This window comes from Saimiri boliviensis, chromosome 16 (genome assembly GCF_048565385.1).
Source record: "Saimiri boliviensis isolate mSaiBol1 chromosome 16, mSaiBol1.pri, whole genome shotgun sequence".
Lineage (NCBI taxonomy): Eukaryota > Metazoa > Chordata > Mammalia > Primates > Cebidae > Saimiri > Saimiri boliviensis.
The window spans coordinates 83,873,821-83,894,482 of record NC_133464.1 but is presented as its reverse complement, the minus strand read 5'-3'; the positions used below and the strand labels follow the sequence as shown (position 1 = coordinate 83,894,482).

Below are 20,662 nucleotides of genomic sequence, written 5' to 3'. Positions count from 1 at the left end.
CATCAGTGCACAGTGTGAAGATGGGGTTAGGTGATGTCTCCATCAGCAGCAGGACCCAGCACCCTGCCAAAGCTCCTTCTTTCATGGTAAAGTCATGCCCTGTTGCAAGAAGGAAGAAAAACAGCTCCATGAGGCCTTGTGTACACGCTGGAGGAGAAAGTGGTACACAGAGTGGTACTAGAAAGGGGACAGGGGCCTGTGTGAGTTCCCACTGAAGAGGTTGAAGATGCTGTCTGGATGCTGTTGGGGTCATTTTTTATCTACACGTGAGCAGTGCTCAACCTCACCAGGGCTTTAGATGTCACGGCCTTAGAAGGAGACGTCTCTGCTTGAAGGAAAGAAAGTGGAAAGCCTATGTTTTATTGATTAGAATAGTGATGCCCCAAACACACTGGTCCATGAAAGCATTTAAACAGTTTATCACAAATTGGAAAATGTTTTATATAAAGATGAATGTATTTGATTTAAAAGATGATCCTTTGTAGCCTCCAGGGTTAAGGGCAGGGAGTCCGGAGTCTACTAGCCTGGGCTTACATCCCAACTCGATAGCCACCTTTGCTCAGTGATCTTGAGCAAAGCCTTAAACTTCTGTGCCTCAGTTTCCTCCTTTGTAAAAAAAAACACTAATAGTACCTGTGGCCTTAAGATTGTTTTGAGGATGAATGAGTCAATGTGGACAGCACTTAGAACAGTGCCTGGCATGTGGTATGCACCATAAACTATTATCCCTTTGTTTTAAATGCCACTGCACTCCAGCCTGGGTGCCAGAGTGGAACCAAATCTAAAAAAAAAATAAATAAATAAATAAATAAAAATCAACGGGGAGAGAAAGAAAAAGAGAAGGCCCGCATTTTAGAAAGTGATGTGATAACAGATGGGAGGGTTTTTGTTTGGTTTGGTTGGTTGGTTTTCTCAATGTCTTTACTTGGCCATTAAGAAAAGCAGCAGCAGCAGCTGGTAACCCTATCGGCTGATACATCCTTTTGTGCTCACCTTTGCACTCATCTTTGCTACCCAAAAGTCTAAGAAATACTGATTTGTAAATTCCTGTTAGACCCAAAATGGTAGCACTTTTCCTTTTTTTTTTTTTGAGACAGAGTCTCACTGTGTCACCCAGGCTGGAGTGCAGTGGTGTGATCTCGGCTCACTGCAACCTCTGCCTCCCGAGTTCCAGTGATTCTCCTGCCTCAGCCTCCCCAGTAGCTGGGACTACAGGAGTACGCCACTATGCCCAGCTAATTTTTTTTTGTATTTTTTAGTAGAGATGGGGTTTCGCCATATTGGCCAGGCTGGTCTCAAACTCCTTACCTGACGATTCGCCCACCTCGACTTCTCAAAGTGCTGGGATTACAGGCATGAGCCACCACCCCCCGCCCCACTTTTCTTTGTAACTTATTTTCTCCCAAACACTCCAGCTTCCTGAGATTCCTCTTGAGTGCTTAGAAGAGTACCTGGCTTATCGTAAGGGATAGATGAGTTAGTCACTTTATTCTCGTGTATAGATTTTTTTTTTTTTTTTGCATGTCTTATTAGGATGGATCTGGAAGCAGAATTGCTAGCTCAAGAGCATTTCTATTAAAATTGAGACTCCTGTGACCCAGCTGTCTTCCTGAAAGACTATACGTGGAAGTATCCACTTCCTCACCACCCTACCCCACCCCACCCCTGTTTCCTATTACATCCAACCAGGAAAACTGGGTAGACAGTAAGATAAAGAGACACAGGAATTCCTGCTGGTTTGTGCCCTTCTGAGCTCAGAATAGTCTGGGTCTGAAAGATGGCTGCTCCCCACAGGGAGGTAGAGGAGGTGAAATGCAGAGGCTCGCAGCCCCCTAACTCTCATGGGCCCCCTGGGAGATATTGTTGAAGGCACAAGGTTTCACATGCTGATGATCACACCTGGCCTGTCTAAAGCAGCCAGTTTTGCTTGAAAGATAAGCTTGACTTATTGCAGATTCCAACCCAGAGTGCCCCACCGTGGGCTGAGGCCAAGTCTAGATCTCTTCATCTTACCTGGCCACAGAAATAAAAAGGGCAGAATGTGCTGAGGATGCCATTGTTCCCCTTCCTCCTTTACAGTTAATGGACCAGCAGAGAAGAAGGAATGTGTTTTCCCTTTCTGTAGGTAACACACTTGGTTCATTCCTTCCCAGCTCTCCATCCACGAGACGGATGACCCCCATGACAAGCGCTTCCTCATGGTGATGAAGGGGGCCCCTGAGCGCATCCTAGAGAAGTGCAGCACCATCATGATCAATGGCGAGGAGCACCCGCTGGACAAGAGCACCGCCAAGGCCTTCCACACGGCCTACATGGAGCTGGGCGGGCTGGGCGAGCGTGTGCTGGGTGAGTGTGTCGGCGGGGCCCTGCCCATCACCTGGTAGGCGCAGAGATGAGGTGGGCCCCTTGAGGACCTGTGACCTAGCTGAGTGGCTGTGGCATCCACATGAAGCAGGTAAAGGACATGATAAGCAGGATGGGGACAAGGGGAGCACCAAGCAGGGTGGTGTGGCCTCCAGAGAAGCTCAGGGAAGGCTGTGGAAGGAGGTTAAATTTCAAACCGAGCCTTAAGTGACTGCATTTGAGGAGAGATGGGGGAAAGTAACCAGGGCCCAGGGAACAGCCCAGGCCAAGCACAGAAGCAGAACGGCGTGGGGTGCACAGGGTGCTGCCGGCAGGTGAGACGACACGGTCACAGAAACAGGGCTTGAGGGCTAGATTAGAGGTCATGAGATGGGGGCCTTGAACATGCGGGGAGGAGCCAGGTTTCATCCTGCAGTCAGTCGGGAGCACCGAGGGCCGTGCCGCCAGAGTGAGCTGGGCAGCGTTGGGGCTGAGGAAGGATGCTCTTTGATGGCGGCAGGGAGAGGAGAGACTCCATAGAAGGCGGCTGCCCTTGCTCAGGAGAAAGAGATGGGAATTTGATTGGGGGTGACAGGAATGTGAAGGAGGGATCAGGGGCCAGAGACTTCACAGAGGTAGAATTGGTAAGAGTAAGAACCAATTAGAGGAGAATAGTCATTTTAAAAATGAGTAAGCTTCCTGTTTGGCAACTAGGAAGAGTGATGCCAGTGATGCAGATGAAGTGTCAGGAGGGAAGGAACCTTAGAAGTGCAACCACGGTGGGAGGAGACCACGGGGGGTGCCAGCAGTGTTGTCACAAGGGACCCTGTGGGAGAGAGATCCAAGATGGCTGATCACTAGCAGCTCGGGATTGTAGCTCCCAGTGAAAACGCAAAGAACGAGAGGACGCCACACCTTCACATGAATTCTTGTTGCTCACGCACCAGGAGATTCCCAGCGGAGGAGCCCCACGGGTCGCCAGCGCGACTCTTGTGACCGGCGAGGCGGTTTTGCCAGCGCCTCTGAGCGTCGGTTCTTGGTGCAGAGTCAGAAAAGCACCATCAATCTTAACGCCACTGATTGAGTCGGTGCAGTGGGTTGCTCAGATTTCGGCGCTGAGAATCATTAAGTTGGACGTCCACTCGGAAACCCAATTACAAAGATGGTAATTATAAAGACCACATGGATAAATCTACAACGAAGGGAAGAAAACAGTCAAAAAAGACTGAGAATACCCAAGATCAGAACGCCTCTTCCGCAGCAGGGGATCCCAGTTCCTCATCAGCAACGAAACAAGGCTTGATGGAGAACGAGTGGGTTCCAATTACAGAAGCAGGCTTCAAAACGTGGATAATAAGAAACTTCTGTGAATTAAAAGAACTTGTTCTAACACAATCTAAAGAAACTAAGAACTTTGAAAAAAGGTTTGACGAAATGTTAACAAGAATACAAAATTTAGAGAGGAAAATAAGTGAATTGATGGAGCTGAAAAACACAATACGAGAACTACGTGAAGTATGCACAAGTTTTAACAGCCGAATTGATCAAGCAGAAGAAAGGATATCAGAGGTCGAAGACCAACTCAATGAAATAAAACAAGAAGACAAGATTAGAGAAAAAAGGATAAAAAGGAACGAGCAAAGTCTCCAAGAAATATGGGACTATGTGAAAAGACCTAATCTACGCTTGATAGGTGTACCTGAATGTGACGAAGAGAATGAATCCAAGCTGGAAAATACGCTTCAGGACATTATTCAGGAAAATTTTCCCAACTTAGTAAGGCAGGATAATATTCAACTCCAGGTAATACAGAGAACACCACAAAGATATTCCTCAAGAAGAGCAACTCCAAGGCACATAATCGTCAGATTCACCAGGGTTGAAATGAAGGAGAAAATACTAAGGGCAGCCAGAGAGAAAGGTCAGGTTACCCACAAAGGGAAGCCTATCAGACTTACAGCAGATCTCTCAGCAGAAACCCTACAAGCCAGAAGAGAGTGGGGACCAATATTCAACATCCTTAAAGAAAAGAACTTTCAACCAAGAATTTCACATCCAGCCAAACTAAGCTTCATAAGTGAAGGAAAAATAAAGTTTTTTGTGAACAAGCAAGCACTCAGAGAATTCATCACCACCAGGCCTGCTCTACAAGAGCTTCTGAAAGAACCACTACACATAGAAAGGAACAAACAGTATCAGCCTTTTTTAAAAAATACCAAAAAGTAAAGAACATCAATACAATGAAGAATTTACATCAACTAATGGGTAAAATAGCCAGCTAATATTAAGGATATTCATTCAAGGATACACAAAGACTCAAAACAAGGGATGGAGAGAGACTTACCAACCAACCAGAGAGCAAAAATAAATAAATAAAAAGCAGAAGTTACAATTTTTGCCTCTGATAAAATAGTATTTAAAGCAACAATGATCAAAAGAAGCAAAGAAGGACATTATATAATGATAAAAGAATAAATGCAACAACAAGAAGAGTTAAAGGTCCTAAATATATACGCACCCAATACAGGAATACCCAGACATACAAGACTTATAAAGAGACTTAGACTACCACACAATGATAGTGGGAGACCTCAACATTAATATTAGACAGAGCAATGAGACAGAAAATTAACAACAATATCCAGGACTTGAACTTAGATCTGGAACAAGTAAACGTAATTAACATTTATAGAACTCTCCACTTTACACAAAATATATACTCTTATCAATACCACACCATATCAACTTAGAAGTTTAAATGAAATGTTGGTTAGCTCCTTGTTTGTTACTCTCTTCCCTCATTTTCTTTCATGTCTCCATTATTAATGATAATTATAGGCATACCCATATTTAGACTGCATTCTAGCCCGGGCAACAAAGCAATACCCCCATTCTCTCTCCCTCTTCCTCTTTCTCTTTCTTCCTCTTCTTTATTCTTTTTCTCAAAAAAATAAATAAATAAATAAAGATGAGAAAACCAAGACACACAGATTTTAAATTACTTGTCCAATACAGATAGCAAAGAGATGGACTTACATTTGAATCCAGGTAATCTATTACTAAAGTCAGGGTACAAGAGACACTTTGCAATGTTGCCTCTTGTATGGGAGTATAAATAAGAACCCTGATAGAAATGTAAAGCACATTCTCATTCTGTTCAAGTTAAAATTAAGGTTGGAGACTTAAAATAAATTTCTGCAAAAAAAAAAAAAAAAAAAAAAAAAAAAGAGAAAGAAAAAGAAGGAAAAGAAACAAACAAACAAACAAACAAACAGGTTTTCCTATTTAAAAAAAAAAAAAAAGGGACCCTGTGTCTTGTCCGCACTGGGGCTGGGGGTGCCCCATATCAGGACCACAGAATGATGAATTCAAGGAAACAGAAGCATGTGGTTGACGATCCGGCTCGTTAAGCAACATGAAATTCCTTGCCAATGTAGACGCAATCTGTGGAATGTGTGCTTCTAAAGGCTATTTGAGTTGGCAACGTGGATCAAACATAAATGAGATGGTAATGCTTCAGGTATCCAATAACCCACAGCACCTTGTATTCTACTCAGGATTGATGCCCACTTGTGTTTGACCTGTCAAAGCCTGTTCTACTGACATTTGCAAAGCAGTGGGCCAGGCTGAAAATAAATTGCATGTGAAAGCTGATCACACAATCTTGGCGGTCCCACCAGATGCAAGAGTCCCTTTCATCTCAGCCTGTGAGGGGCTGAAGTCTTCTGAGAAAAGGATGGCTCGGCCCCATTCCTGCTGGCCTTTCTCTTGGGCTTATCTTGATCTGACACTGAACTTCGTGCTCCTCCATTGAAATCCCTTGTTCCTTCACACGCTGTTTTCTCTGCTGAAAATACCCTTCCCACCTCCACCCTCCCTTTTCTCCCTAGAAATCATCTGTGCCCGTCTCAAGGTTCAGCTGGCATGTGATCTCCTTAGGGAAGGTCTCTCCTGACCCTCCAGGCAGCTCAAGTGTGACTCTGCCCTGAGGCATGCACTGTGCTCGATCCCTTTAACTCTGTGCCCCACTGAGCTTCAGAAGTTGAGGCTGTGCACGCTGGGTCTTTTTATGTCTAGATCTAGGCAATATAGCAAGATTTATTTCTAGAACATAGAGCCTAATGAGCACAGTGAATTATATTTGGATGAAGTCATGGCTTTCCTAAAAAAACTGCATTACGGAGTTGAAGAAATTAAATGATTCTGGCTTATTCTAATGTGTTGGTAAAACAGTAAAGGACTGGGGTGTATCAGCATGTTTCCCTCTTATTTTTTTCGTTTCCTGTCCTAGTTTCACTGACTCCCTACTTCATCTGTATTACAGGTTTCTGTCATCTCTACCTGCCAGCAGACGAGTTTCCAGAAACCTACTCATTTGACATAGACGCCATGAACTTTCCCACCTCCAACCTCTGTTTTGTGGGACTCTTGTCAATGATTGATCCCCCTCGGTCCACCGTGCCAGATGCAGTCACCAAATGCCGGAGTGCAGGGATCAAGGTGGGAGTTATTTTCCTGGCTCAAGAAGTTCTCTCTCTACGGCATGTTCCTTTCTAATAATCTTTTTCATAGGAGATGGTCAGTATTTAGGTGTCTTCAAGTAAGTATCATAATTCCTATTTTTATTTCTAGTTTCACTGTGCTAAGGTTACTGAAAGTGTCCCGCAAAAACAAAATGATTGTGTCTGTGTGGAATAAACCACATATACAGTAAGTGCAATGAGAAGAATCTCCTAGTACCTTGAAGTGGCCATATCTTGCCCTAGACCATGATAAATACTAAAAGGCTTTATTACTCAATCTTGAGGTTCAACCCCCATAATCCATGTTCATCATTACTACATTAATATTAAGACTGTTGAAACAACATGGGGCTGCCCCAAGTAGACACTCACCAGCCCTTTCACAAATAAAGTGGCATCAAAGGGGAAGGGGTTCCTCTCATGTCAGAGGAGGAAGCATATGAAGCTTAGGAGCAAGGGCAGACCCAAGGGGATTAGTGTGTCCTCCAAAGACAGTTGTCTTGTAGATCCAGAGCTGCCACTGTAATCACCAACACATTCTCCCAGAGCACTATGGAGTAGGCAATACTGAGCCATCCCCACTTTGACCAACCGAGTTATTTATTGTCCATGGGCCTTCTCGTTGTCTGTGCTCTAGGTTATTATGGTTACTGGCGATCATCCCATCACAGCCAAAGCTATTGCCAAGAGTGTGGGGATCATTTCAGCCAACAGTGAGACAGTGGAAGACATTGCGCATCGCCTCAGCATCCCTGTGGAGCAAGTTCACCAACGGTAAGCACAGGAGCAGCACAACAAAAACTCCGGTTCATGCCCATGGGGCCCCGCTGGCTCTAAAGAGCTGCACTACTTGGAACAAATCAGCTTTTTACTATCAGTGATGGTAGGCTAGTTTGAGCTATAATTTGCATATCCATGTAAATTTCCCTGAGCAGCTAGTATGTGCCAGGCACAGTATTAATACCATGAAATGAACCTTTATGTGTTCCTTGTTTGAAATTTCAAAATCCAGTGTGCCCTAGGCACAAAACCAATGTGCCCAATTTAGAATAAGAAAAACTGAAAGGAAGGATTTGTGTGAAATTATTGCCATAGATTTAGTTGCATAATTTGGAACAGTAAGAACCCTATGGGTTGTTTCATGCACAACCCCCAACCTTAGTAAGTGTCTTGGATATTTATCCACCCGGTTTTATAATGTGTAGCTATGTAAACACGCTCTTCTTTTTTATTTGGTAATAAATGAAACGGACGCTTCCTGAGGAAAGTCTTCTTGTTTCTCCTAAGTATTTTAATCATGTTTATCCTTATTCTTTTAATTATGTTCATCCACCTGTTCATTCACTCATGTATTTATTATTTCAACAATTATTTTTTGCGTGCCGACTGTATACCAGACAAGACCTGGAACTACAGTAGAAAAGCGAACAATACTACCTATACCCTTGGGGATCTTCCCCTCCAGCCAAGGAGACAGACTGAAAGCTAACAATGATGTGGTCGGTATAATGAAGGAGAAACACAGGGCCAGGGAGCTGGGCGTGCAGGAGAGTGGCCTGGACTGTGTGTGGTCTCCGTGAGTCAGACTCCAAGTTCTCAGGTTGAGAAGAAGTGTTCATTAGCTGGGTTATGCTTTCATGCTTGTGGGGAGACAAGGGAAAGACCACTGTATCTCTTCAGGTTCCCCAAGCACTTAGACCTTTTAGGGACACACAGCTGTCAGGTCGTAGCAAATTACCGAGTCAGACAACCAGCCAGGGTTGGGTCCCGCCTCTGGGCATGGCAACAGTACCTGAAGTCTAAAGTCTTGCAATGCTTTTTGCTATACATAACATCTCTCTATGAAAACAAGTTGGGGCTTGTTTATTTGTTTGGTTTTGTAAAGTAATCGGATTATACTTTTTACACTTTCAAATTTGAAAAATAAATATATTTTTTTGAGACGGAGTATCACTCCGTCTTGCAGGCTGGAGTGCAGTGGTGAGATCTCAGCTCAATGCAACCTTCGCCTCCCGGGTTCAAGCAATTCTCTTGCCTCAGCCTCCCGAGTAGCTGGGACCACAGGCATGTGCCACCACGCCTGGCTAATTTTAAAACATTTTTTGTAGAGATGGGGGCTCTCACTCTTTTGCCTAGGCTGATCTTGAACTCCTGGCCTCAAGTGATACTCGTGACTCAGCCTCCCAAAGTGCTGGGATTACAGGCATGAACTACCGTGTTTGGCCCTGAACAGGCAGTTTTTAAACCTCCTTTTACTTGTGAAGTAAAGCGTTATTTCAGGAAGTGCCACCTCTCACCTGTTCTAGTAAGGATAAGGCTACCTGGTTTTTTATTCTTATTGTTACATGGCACCAGGAAATGGTGCGATTTTTTAGCCTCTTTTTGCCTTCTTCAAATGGAGACTAAAGTGCTCCCAGGACTCATAACTCCTGTTACCTTGCTGGAGCATTAGGTGTCAAGGACACTGGGTTCCAGGTCAAGTCAGCCAGGCCTCAGCCAGCATCCTGCCTGGAACAGTGCTTCAACCTAATGTCTGCCCTTGGGCCTCACTCAGTTTCTTCTGGCCCTTCTAGGGATGCCAAGGCCGCTGTAGTGACCGGCATGGAGCTGAAGGACATGAGCTCGGAACAGCTGGATGAGATCTTAGCCAACTACCAGGAGATTGTCTTTGCCCGGACATCCCCACAGCAGAAGCTGATCATTGTAGAGGGCTGTCAGAGGCAGGTGGGTGGCTGGCAGTGCCCAGAGGACTGACAGGCCCATCATGGTCCACGGGCAAGTGCAGAGGTCTGGATCTCACATCAGGCTGTGATGCCTTTGAAACCTCAAGAGAGAGTTCTTGGCTCATCCTGATCACCTGACCTCTCCACCCTCTCAGGTGGGCTGGCCCCTGCCCTCCTTTGAGACCCCCACCACATGTTTCACGAAAGGCTCACTCCAGCTCTCCGCGTTTTCTCATGAGAGCCCAAGGCTTCTGAGGTGAAGCATTTGGCACTGTGGTAGGGGTGAGTAAAAAAAAAAAAAAAATTAAATGCAAAGATATAAAAGAAAAAAATGTGAAGACATGAGATATAAAACACCTGCGTGTTAGGTTTTCCTCATTTGCACACAACTTGTTTGGAGCTCCTTGTTCCTGCTGCTAAGATTCCTCGTCTTTATCATTTCCCATAAACGGGCCCTTTAGTTCAGCCATAATGGTCCTCACAGCCTCAAAAAAAAAGGGAGGCCACGCTGCTCTTGCCAGGCCTGCTCACTCCACTGTCTCCCTGGGTCCCCCACCGCAGGATGCCGTTGTTGCTGTGACAGGGGATGGAGTTAATGACTCTCCGGCTCTGAAGAAGGCAGACATCGGGATTGCCATGGGGATAGCAGGTTCTGACGCAGCCAAAAATGCAGCCGACATGGTCTTGCTGGACGACAACTTTGCATCCATTGTCACAGGGGTGGAGGAAGGTGAGTGAGTCTCAGGGGGTCTTCCCGAGGGCCGGGGTCATCTGGGGGACTAGAAGCAGGTTCTGAAGGAGAAACCTCTCTGCCTAGGTCGCCTGATCTTTGACAACCTCAAGAAGACTATTGCTTACACCCTGACCAAGAACATTGCCGAGCTGTGCCCCTTTCTGATCTACATCATTGCTGGGCTCCCCCTGCCCATTGGCACCATCACCATCTTGTTCATTGACTTAGGGACAGACATTGTAAGTGACTCTGAAGGGAACAGGGTGTGATGCCCACCCCAAGGGAGGTCAAGTTCAAGGGCCGGGGATGGACTAAGTCAATGCTTCTCAGTGTCCAGGTGATGGGGCCTGTAGCTCTGCATTTCTCACAGGTTCCAAGCTGGTGCCCATTCTGCTGGTCCACATGCCACACCTCAAAGGAAGGGACCAGGGCCATCTGCCAAATGTTCGGAAATTAAATCACTCTATAGTGAGCTTTTTTTTCTTGAGACAGAGTTTCACTCTCATCACCCAGGCTAGAGTACACGGGTGCTGTCTTGGCTCACTGCAACCTCTGCCTCTTGGGCTCAAGTGATTCTTCCACTGCAGCCTCCCAAGTAGTTGGGACTACAGACTTGTGCCACCACACTTGGCTAATTTTTGTATTTTTAGTAGAGATGGGGTTTTGCCATGTTGCCCAGGCTGGTCTCAAACTGCTGGCCTCAAGTGATCCACCCACTGTGGCCTCCCAAAGTGCTGGGATTACAGGCATGTGGCACTACACCTGACCTATAGCAAGCTTTTCAAGACATGAGTCTTCATCCAAAAAAAAAAAAAAAAAAAAAAATCCATTGGTCAGTTTCACCCTATGAGCCTCCCTTTTCTTTCGGAAAGATGAAGCTGTCACTCAAATTAATCACCCAAATATCCACTGGGGCCCAGTAAATAAAGTGGTAATCCCACAGCCAAGCCTTGTTAAGTAGGAGAATCTGACCTGAGAGCCCTTTACCTAAACAGAGTAAGAAGTAGCAGTTATGAAGACTTTATAAAGCCTTGCCCTACAGGAATGTCACCTAAACAGTCCCCTTTTCCAGTATGCATTTAAGGAAAGCCCCATGAAAGCTGCCCATGTGGCTGTGGCTTACGTGGGCAAGCAGGGAAAGCAACAGACAGCAAGCTCGATTCTCAGGAGGAAACTGGCTCTTCAAATTGCCCCCTTCCCCTCTCTTGATTTCTACAATACCCAGGTAATCCCTAATTCTTAGAGAGACTGGAGCTGCCTTTCCCTTTGAGGGGTATTCAGGTCCCCAAAGTTGGTGGATCATTTTCCAAGCCCTTCCCATTTGCCTGCTTTGCTCTGCTGCAGTGCTCCTCCAAGCAGGGTGCAGGCGTCACCTGGGAACTCGTTAGAATGCACACCCTGGGCCTCTGGTAGGCACCTGTTGCCCCAGCTACTTAAGAGGCCAACGCAGGAAGATTGCTCCAGCTCAGGAGTTTGAGTCAGGACTGGGCAACATAGAGAACTTGTCTCTTAAAAATTAAACAAAACATTAAATAGAATAAAAAATGTTATTCCAGATAACTGGGCTAGAAATCCTGGAAACAGGTTGTACAACCATGATGCCAGGAGGTCCCTTTTTTTACTTTAGCTTTGTAAGTAAGGAAGGGAGGGAGGGAGGGAGGAAGGCATATTCTCTGGCCCCAGCCCAGGTCTCCTGAATTGGGAAGTCTGGAGGTGGGGCGCAGTGATCTGTCTTTTAGCAGGTCCTCCCAACTGGAGGGGGAGGGCGGCACAAGAAATCCTCCCTGTAGGGAAAGAGTGTTTTATAACCAGCATTGTTCAGAACTGCCAGCACTGGGTGATTAAAAAGCAGCTGATTTTTAATGGCACTGTTCTTAAATTCCTGTATAGACAACATGCCCTCTTCCGCCTACAGCCTGGATGGGCCAGCTGCATGCCCCCACCCACCATCCAGCCGGGGGCCCCCTCCCCCAGCCCCCCTCCCCCGTGGGTAGAGCAGAACATCCTGGGGTTACACCTCACCAACCTCTTCCCTTCTAGATCCCCTCCATCGCCCTGGCATACGAGAAGGCAGAGAGTGACATCATGAACAGGAAGCCTCGCCACAAGAAGAAGGACAGGCTGGTGAACGAGCAGCTCGCCGTGTACTCATACCTGCACATTGGTACGACAAGGGCACGTCCTCTTCGTCACACCAGGGCCTGCCCTGAGAGTTGAATTCACTGGAGTCGGGGGCACAGCCGGAAAGTGTGGCTTTCCTGTGCGTGCCTGGGTTGGGGAGGAAGGCGGAACAGAGAGGAGACAGGACGAGGCAGTTCCCTGGGGCCGTCATAGACCCTGTGTCCTACCCGTCGTTCTTTCAGGCCTCATGCAAGCCCTGGGAGCTTTCCTTTTGTATTTCACCGTCTATGCGCAGGAGGGCTTTCTGCCCCACACTCTCATTAACTTGCGGGTAGAATGGGAGAGTGACAACGTGAATGATTTGGAAGACCACTATGGGCAGGAATGGGTGAGTGACGGGAGCCCTGCCTCAGAGTCCCCCCGATTCTCCCCACTCTCACTGACTCGCCCAGACTTACACAGAGCCTCTGTGTCCCTGAACAGCCTGGGAAAGCTTCAGTTAACAGGGCGCAGGGCCCCCTTGCTGACACGTGCTTGGCCTTTGCTGGGTCTCAGGACGTGGCCTCCTCTCTCAGTCTAGAATGCCAAAAGGTCTCTTTTTTTACTTTAGCTTTGTCATTGGTATAGAAGAGTGACCAGCCTAGCCACACCCACAGTGGGGCTAAATAAATTGACATCTTTCAGGCCAGGTGCAGTGTCTTATGCCTGTAATCCCAGCACTTTGGGAGGCTGAGGTGGGAAGATACTTGAGCCCAGAAGTTTGAGACCAACCTGTCCAACATAGTGAGACCCTGTCTGTATTAAAAATAATAGTAATGATAATTTTTTTAAAATGAAAATTTTCCTTGCTCACCTGGTTCAAGAAAGAAAAATGCTTCCTTCCAAACACTAGGAGGTGGTCCAGTCTCAGTCTGGGTGAGGTAGGGAGAGACCATAAAGCTATAGAGAAGTTTACTGAAATAGCCTAGTTTTTCTTTTGGCCTCACCGTCTCTTCCTTCTCTGCCTGTTAATAGACAAGGTACCAGAGGGAATACCTAGAATGGACTGGCTACACGGCTTTCTTTGTTGGCATCTTGGTCCAGCAAATAGCAGATCTGATCATCAGGAAAACCCGGAGGAATTCAATCTTCCAGCAGGGTCTCTTCAGGTACTGCCCTTGCCTGGCCTCCTGGGGCAGCCCTGGGCCTGCTGTGCAAGGAGAACGATTAGTTTGTTATTCACAAGACCGAGCTCTGGCCACAGCTGTAACCCCAGAGGCATTGACTGTGCTGGGGGCATGGTCCGCTGGGTGTACGATCATGAAGCCACAAGAATCTCAAGTCTGTCTGCTTTTGTGTGTCTTGCAGAAATAAAGTCATCTGGGTGGGGATCGCCTCACAGATCGTCATCGGGCTGATCCTGTCCTATGGCCTCGGAAGTATCACAGCGCTGAATTTCACCATGCTCAGGTGAGTTCGCCCTCAGCAGCATGGAGGAAAGAGCCAGCCTCTGCTCTGAGCTGTTGCAGCCTAAATAAACCGGAGCATTCCCAAGGTTCTTCCCCTAAGTCTTTCAGAAGTGGTCAAACTGATCCTGTGCTTTATGAGCCCAAAGTTTTGATCTGCATTTCCCAGAAGTGGAAACGGGTTTTCCGGGCCTCACCAACCCGCCTTCATCCTCATGCAACAGGTTGCTTCAAAGGCAGACATTGCTTCTAGCAATCACAGTGCATGTTAAACAAGGAGCTTTCCAGCTTTAGCTTGTGGGACCTCGTGGATTTGTTGTTCTTTGCAGTAAAACAGGAAAAAAGAAGAAGCAGCCCCATTGTTGTTGGGGGGTGGTTGGGCTATCCCTGTAGATGCATCAGGGCTCACCCTCCACCCCTCTGCTTCCAGGGCCCAGTACTGGTTTGTGGCTGTGCCACACGCCATCCTGATCTGGGTGTATGATGAGGTGCGGAAGCTCTTCATCAGGCTCTACCCTGGAAGTGAGTAGTCTATGACTTTAGAGGCTCTGCTTATCCACTTCAACAGACTCTCCATTTCTGACGTACTTTTTTCTACCTCTACAGGCTGGTGGGATAAGAACATGTATTATTAAGACCACCTCGCTTCCCAAGTCTCCCAGCGGCACACTGCGGTGTGCTTGTTCATCTTCTGCCCATTTGCTGGGAGATTCCCCTGCAGTGCAGACATCGTCAAAACTCATACAAGAGGAAATTTTCATGCAGAAAACTGTATGCAGGATACTCACTGATGTTTTGTACTTTAAAACTGAAATTCAACTCTTGATATATGATTTTCACTTCTGTCTCCATCTCCTCATTTAAAAATATGTACATGTCAAGGTAATGGTATAGGAAAGAATGTGTTTATATGTATATGAAGTTCCTTGATGTTGATAGTCTTGTGTAACCCAGGCATCTACTGGGATCTGCCTTAAGATCTAGCTAGGATTGCTCAGAACTCCTTTCCACACCCTACTAAAGGCTCAGTGACCACCCTAAGATTTCTGCAACTCCCTTGAGAAGGTTTGTTTTCACGGTCTCCTTGCTCAGAAAAGGCTAACTCAGCCGAGGGTCTGCAGGAGAAGGAAGTGGTGACAGGTTCACATCACAGCAGCACACATGACCTCAGCTTTGATTCTTTTGACTCTGAGACGTCCTTCCTGAAGACATCTGCCACCTGGCCATGATAGTCTCCCTGGCCACGTCACCCAGTCCCACCTCTGGTCACCTCCCCAGCCCTTTATGTCCCTGTCGCCCTCCACCCCTATGTCAGCTCCTCCAAAACTGAGCTCCTGGTTCATTTTGCATATCCTAATTCAAAATGCTCAGCTAATCCAAGGGGGCTTTCTTCACCAGGATTCAACCCCAGTAGAGCGCTATTGTGGTTTCATTAGTAGTATTTATTTCTTGTAAAACAGTTGCCAGGTGCTCTCCAGCAATAGTATTTTGTCAGTCATGTTTCATGTTTTAACTTAGGTGTATTCATGTGTGACACACCCATACTGACAGGCCTGGAAAGGCCTCATTTTTAAGTAAAAGATTTTTTATAAACCCAGGTTTCATTGTGGTGTTCTAATTGATTCACATTTTTCGAAAATGAAGAGCATAGGACAAAAAAATATATAAGATGTGATTTCTTATTTTCTTTTTCTCCCTCCCTTTGGTCATTTTACTTATCTGTGGAAGATCTGGAAATGTAGGATTTTTCTTTTGAGCTCTTCCTCATGGCCCCAGGGCTCCACTCTGGGCCTCTGATGTGCCCATGATTCTTGTTCAGATGCCTGAGGGCCCGTCTTTCTGCAGCAGCACTGGAGAGCAAGCGGTTTCCACAGCCTTTCCGTCAACTGCACATGCCGCACTCATTTGACAGAACCCAGGAATTATGTTTGGTTAAACTTTCTTCATTCAGTGGCCTGCCCCATCACCTCCATTACAGCCTTTCACCCCCGAGGGCATCTAGGGTTATGGCTCTAGGTTGGCATCTCTGGGACGGGAAAAGGCAGCCTTAGAGTCACCATGCTCTTGGGGTCACATGAAGAAGCAGGAAAGAGGGAAGGAGACTCTCCTTGTAACTTTGTGTATATAGATTCCAATGTGCATTGTGTGCAGCCATGTAAGCTAAACTAACGTTGCTGTCCTCAGGAGATTTGTAATCTATGTTCAGCCACAATGATCATGGGACTAATCTATCAGCAGTTCCAGTGAACTGGAAACACTTCCCAGAGTGGTTTGGGCAGTGTGGTCATGGCTTTCTCATTCCAGTCTCGGCGAGACAGCTAATGCTTTCTAGGCTTCAGCTAAGAATAACTTGACCTTACTTACTCTTTCTTGACAGGCTGCCCACTTGGCTGCGATGCTTGGCAGCTTTTGGTCCAGCCAAAGCCATCAGGACAAGGCCATAAATTTAGCTCAAAGCTGCAAGGCTTCACTTGGGGCTGGATTCGGGTTGAAAGGAGTTAACTTGGGAGTAGAAGTCTCCTCATAGCAGGAACTGTGTATGAAATAACGTTCATATTTGTGCTTACCTACTCTTGCAAAAAGTTGACACTCAAATATTTATAAAATTAACAAATAACTAACAAGAAATCCCAGAAAGGACACTAGTATATATCAAGTAGCTTTATTAAGTGGTAGACAGAAAAAAAGCATTGAAATCCCATTTCAGAGGATGTTTTTGAAGGAACTATTTAATTGACCCACTGAAGCCTAGAGAGCTTTTATTATAGGAAAAAATGATGTCGATTTAAATCTAATTGATATGGTAGAGTGTCTCAGAGACAAACACTTAAGGCTGAATTCCTAGGGTCTTTGCTTTTTAAAACAATATATTTTATTCTGATTACAAAGTTGGAGCTCTAAATGAGCTATTTTTCTTAAATAAAAAACTTGGAATGAGAGTAAAAAGTAAATTAAAATCACCCTGAATCTCACTATGTAGTTACATACCTAAATGAAAGAGTAATTCTTTCTTTGGAGTTTTTCTACACATATATTTATTTTTAGGTAAAATTGAAATACAGTTTTCAATTCTGCCTTTTTTATTTAACATCAAAAACATCGTGTTAATGACTACGCAGCATTCCAGACTGAGAGTGCTTTCGATAACTGTGTCTTCAGTGTTTGTTAATTTCCTTCTAGACATCTTTCTCAAAAAGGCTGCATCTTATTCTCAATATTGTACCACACATCTCTAATTTATAAAAGATTCCTCAATGCATTCTTAAGGCTCTGGCTACACATTGCCTTATTTATCTTTAGATAAGCTGTATCAGTTTCCACCCCTACCAGCAATAGAAAAAGAATGTTTATCTTGCGTATCATTAAGATATGAATGATCAGTCAACCACAGAGCTTTTTATAATTCAACAAAGATGTAGGAAGTGCTCCTGTACGGCTTGAGAACTCAGCCCAGAACAAGATAAATCATGGAGCCAGTACACCAGCAGAGGGGTGAAGGAAAATACAAATTGTTGTAAGATCCTGAAAAGACATAATGGGGCTTAGATAATCAGGTGATAGGATCCCTGGGTCAGCAAAGTTCTTTTAAATCAGGTGGTCAGCAAAGTCCTTTTGTTGTTGTTGAGACAGAGTCTTGCATTGTTGCCCAGACTGGAGTGCAGTGGCGCAATCTCGGTTCACTGCAACCTCTGCCTCCCAGGTTCAAGCGATTCTTGTGCCTCAGCCTCCCCAGTAACTGGGACTACAGGCACTCACCACCACGCCTGGCTAATTTTTGTGTTTTTAGTAGAGTTGGGGTTTCACCATGTTGGTCCGACTGGTCTCGACCTTCTGACCTCAGGTGATCTATCTACTTCGGCCTCCCAAAGTGCTGGGATTACAGGCATGAGCCACCATGCCTGGCCTAACAAAGTCCTTTTTGAGGAGGTGAATGCAAAGAAGCAGAGAGAATCACAGGAAGAGGGAACAGCATGAGCAAAGGCTCTGAGAGGTCAGAGTGGCCTGGCAGGACACACAGTGATGGAAGACTGGGGAACCGGGAAGTGGGGGGACAGGCAAGAATTTCACCCGAGAGGGGCTCAGAAGAACAAATGAAGATTGGATTTAATTTCAAAACAAGCTATTAAGCCAGGTGCAATGGCTCTCACCTGTAATCCCGGCACTGGGAGGCTGAGGCAGGAGGATCACTTGAGACCAGAAGCTTGAGACCAGCCTGGGCAATATAGGGAGACCCCATCTCTGCAAAAACAAAGAAGCTATTGAAGACAATTCAGAAAAGTGGTGACCTGATCCAGTTGACATGTTCAGATCACTTTGGCTTCTGTGTAGAGAATGGGAGGCAGACCAGGCTGTGGTGACTGGTGTGAGGCCAGCATACCTGGCTCCACGAGCGTGTGCCTGTGTGTGTGTGTGTGTGTGTGTGTGTGTGTGTACCCTCTACTGAATACACAGACTTCAGTGGAGGGGTTTCTTCAGAGAGGGTTGCTTCTAGGTGACTCAAGACATATATGTTCAACTCAGGCCCCTAGAAAGGCCCACAACCACCCTGACTGCCCACATTACAATCAAGACAGAGACAGTGGAGACGCTCAGGCAGGTGCCATCTCGCCAGGAGCCTAGAACAAGATACATGTCTCAATGCACACATGCTGCCCTGCTTAAGAGCCTGGATAGGTGCTTCTGACTCTACAAAGACCATGAGTTCTCCACCTTTGTTCATTCTGCTGTCATCATTTCACTAGTGGCATCTAATGTCTCTTAAAAAGACAGTGGAAATCACTGATATTTATTAAGTATCTATTATGTTCTAACAGCATGATCTTATGAAGCTCACAACAGCCACATTAGCTGTGGCATCAGCCGTGCTTAGGGAGAGTTTGCCCTTCGATGAAAAATAGGTGCTTCTAGAGCATAGCCTGCAGGTGTGAGTTCTGTCTTACAGCCCTGCAGGTTATGGAAAAATGCAAAGTATTTCTATAGATATGCAAATAAATCCTATCCTATGGGGTGAAGATCTTTCCTCCCCAGAAAAGCCAGTTTTGCTCCCTTTGCACAATCAACCAACATTCTTGATTCCAGATAAAAGTCAAGAGCAAAACTCCGTCGCAAAAAAAAAAAAAAAAAAAAAAAAAAAAAAAAAAAAAAAAAAGCATGCCTCTGCCTTTAAAGAAATATTTAATATGTGTTCACTCTTATATCTGTATAAGAAAATTATCCTTTCACAATGAACAGAGGAAGAAAAGCACGATTCCCTCCTCATTCAGGGCCCTTCTCAGCCCCTCTGTGTAGACAGCCCAGCCAGGAGCTCCTGACCCGCCTGCTCCAGGGCCATTCTGCTGTTGTGCAGGGATGCTGTTTTTTTCTGCTTCAGACCAGTTCTCTCAGGAAGCTCCTTCCTCCCTGTCCCCATTCCTACTTCCCCACCCTCCCCTCTGACATACCAGAACCCAGCTTGGGAGATTTTATCTTCTTGGTCCAGAGGTTCTAAGATAAAGTTAACTGAAAATTTAAGGTAAAAGCCTGATTAATTTTAAAGGGATGGAAGCTGCCCTGCTCAGACTTACTGTGCAGGTAAATTGAGATTCGGTGGAGTGAAGCATTTCAGTGCCAGACTTTATTTGTGGTTTGTGGGATTTTTTTTCTAAATTTTTTAAACATTTTCTATTTACACAAAGGGATTTCTTCCCCTCCCTACAACCCGTGCTTTTATTGAGACAGGGTCTCACTCTGTCACCCAGGCTGGAGTGTACTGGAGTGAGTGTGATGGTGCGATCTCAGCTCGCTGCAACCTCCGCCTCCCAGGCTTGAGCAATTCTCCTGCCTCAGCCTCCTGAGTAGCTGGGACTACAGGTGCACTCCACCACACTCAGTTAATTTTTATATTTTTTGTAGAGATGGAGTTTGGCCATGTTGCCCAGGTTGGTCTTGAACTCCTGGGCTCAAGCACTCCACCCGCCTCAGCCTCCCAAAGTGCTAGGACTACAGATGTGAGCCACCACACCCAGCTGCTTTTGTCCTTTCAAGTTAAGCACCTGCTAGGTACACAGCACTGTGCGGATCAATGCTGTGCTGGGGTCAGAGGACAGGATAACACAACAGGGAAGACCAGGCATGTTTGCAAATAAGCTGTCAATCAGGGGCAGGATTTGGTCCAGGCCTTGAGAAGTATACAGTGCTGTGGGCATCCAGGGAGACCAATTTGGTGGGCAACAGTGAAAGGTGCCAGGAGGCAAGGCCCCCAACTCAGCCTTGAGGAAGTAGGGTTCCAATTGCAGAGGTGAAGCACAGGAAGGGGCAGGGGCCAGAGATGTGCCCAGGTGGGTCACAGCTATGTCCCTGTGAACCGGCACCCTCCAGGACAAAGTCAATGTGGGGCAGAGACCCTATGGCCTGGGTCTAGCATTCCACCTGGTATTCCTTGGGGTGGGGGGGGGCTGCAGTATCCATTGACCAAACACCTACAGACAGAAATAGGATTGCCTGTTGGAGGACAACTCTAATCAGCACATCGAGGGCTACAGCAGAAAGTCCTTTACACAGGGGCCAGGATGCTAAAGACTGTCCATCAGAAAGGAGCTTGTGTAGCTATAGAAAGGATGTCCTTTGCAGCAACAAGGATGCAACGGAAACTATTACCTTAAGCAAATTCATGCAAAACCAGAAAATCAAATACTGCATGCTCTCACTTGAAAGTGGCAGCTAAACACAGCGTACACATAAACAAAGATGGGAGCAACAGACACTGGAGACTCCGAAAGCGGGTGGAAGGAGGGA

The 20,662-nt window shown here is 46.1% G+C and overlaps 1 protein-coding gene across 1 annotated transcript in view; it reads left to right on the top strand.

Moving 5' to 3' along the window:
• Positions 1 to 15,485, top strand: part of ATP12A (ATPase H+/K+ transporting non-gastric alpha2 subunit) — a 33,542-nt gene extending 18,057 nt beyond the window's left edge. The window contains exons 12-23 of the mRNA XM_003919745.4: positions 2,154 to 2,346; positions 6,668 to 6,843; positions 7,504 to 7,640; positions 9,440 to 9,590; positions 10,151 to 10,319; positions 10,407 to 10,561; positions 12,363 to 12,486; positions 12,686 to 12,831; positions 13,458 to 13,591; positions 13,791 to 13,892; positions 14,319 to 14,410; positions 14,495 to 15,485. Of these exons, the coding sequence (XP_003919794.2) occupies positions 2,154 to 2,346; positions 6,668 to 6,843; positions 7,504 to 7,640; positions 9,440 to 9,590; positions 10,151 to 10,319; positions 10,407 to 10,561; positions 12,363 to 12,486; positions 12,686 to 12,831; positions 13,458 to 13,591; positions 13,791 to 13,892; positions 14,319 to 14,410; positions 14,495 to 14,523 (1,608 nt within the window). The 3' untranslated portion in view covers positions 14,524 to 15,485. The remainder of the gene's footprint in view (positions 1 to 2,153; positions 2,347 to 6,667; positions 6,844 to 7,503; positions 7,641 to 9,439; positions 9,591 to 10,150; positions 10,320 to 10,406; positions 10,562 to 12,362; positions 12,487 to 12,685; positions 12,832 to 13,457; positions 13,592 to 13,790; positions 13,893 to 14,318; positions 14,411 to 14,494) is intronic.
• Positions 15,486 to 20,662: the final 5,177 nt, after the last annotated feature.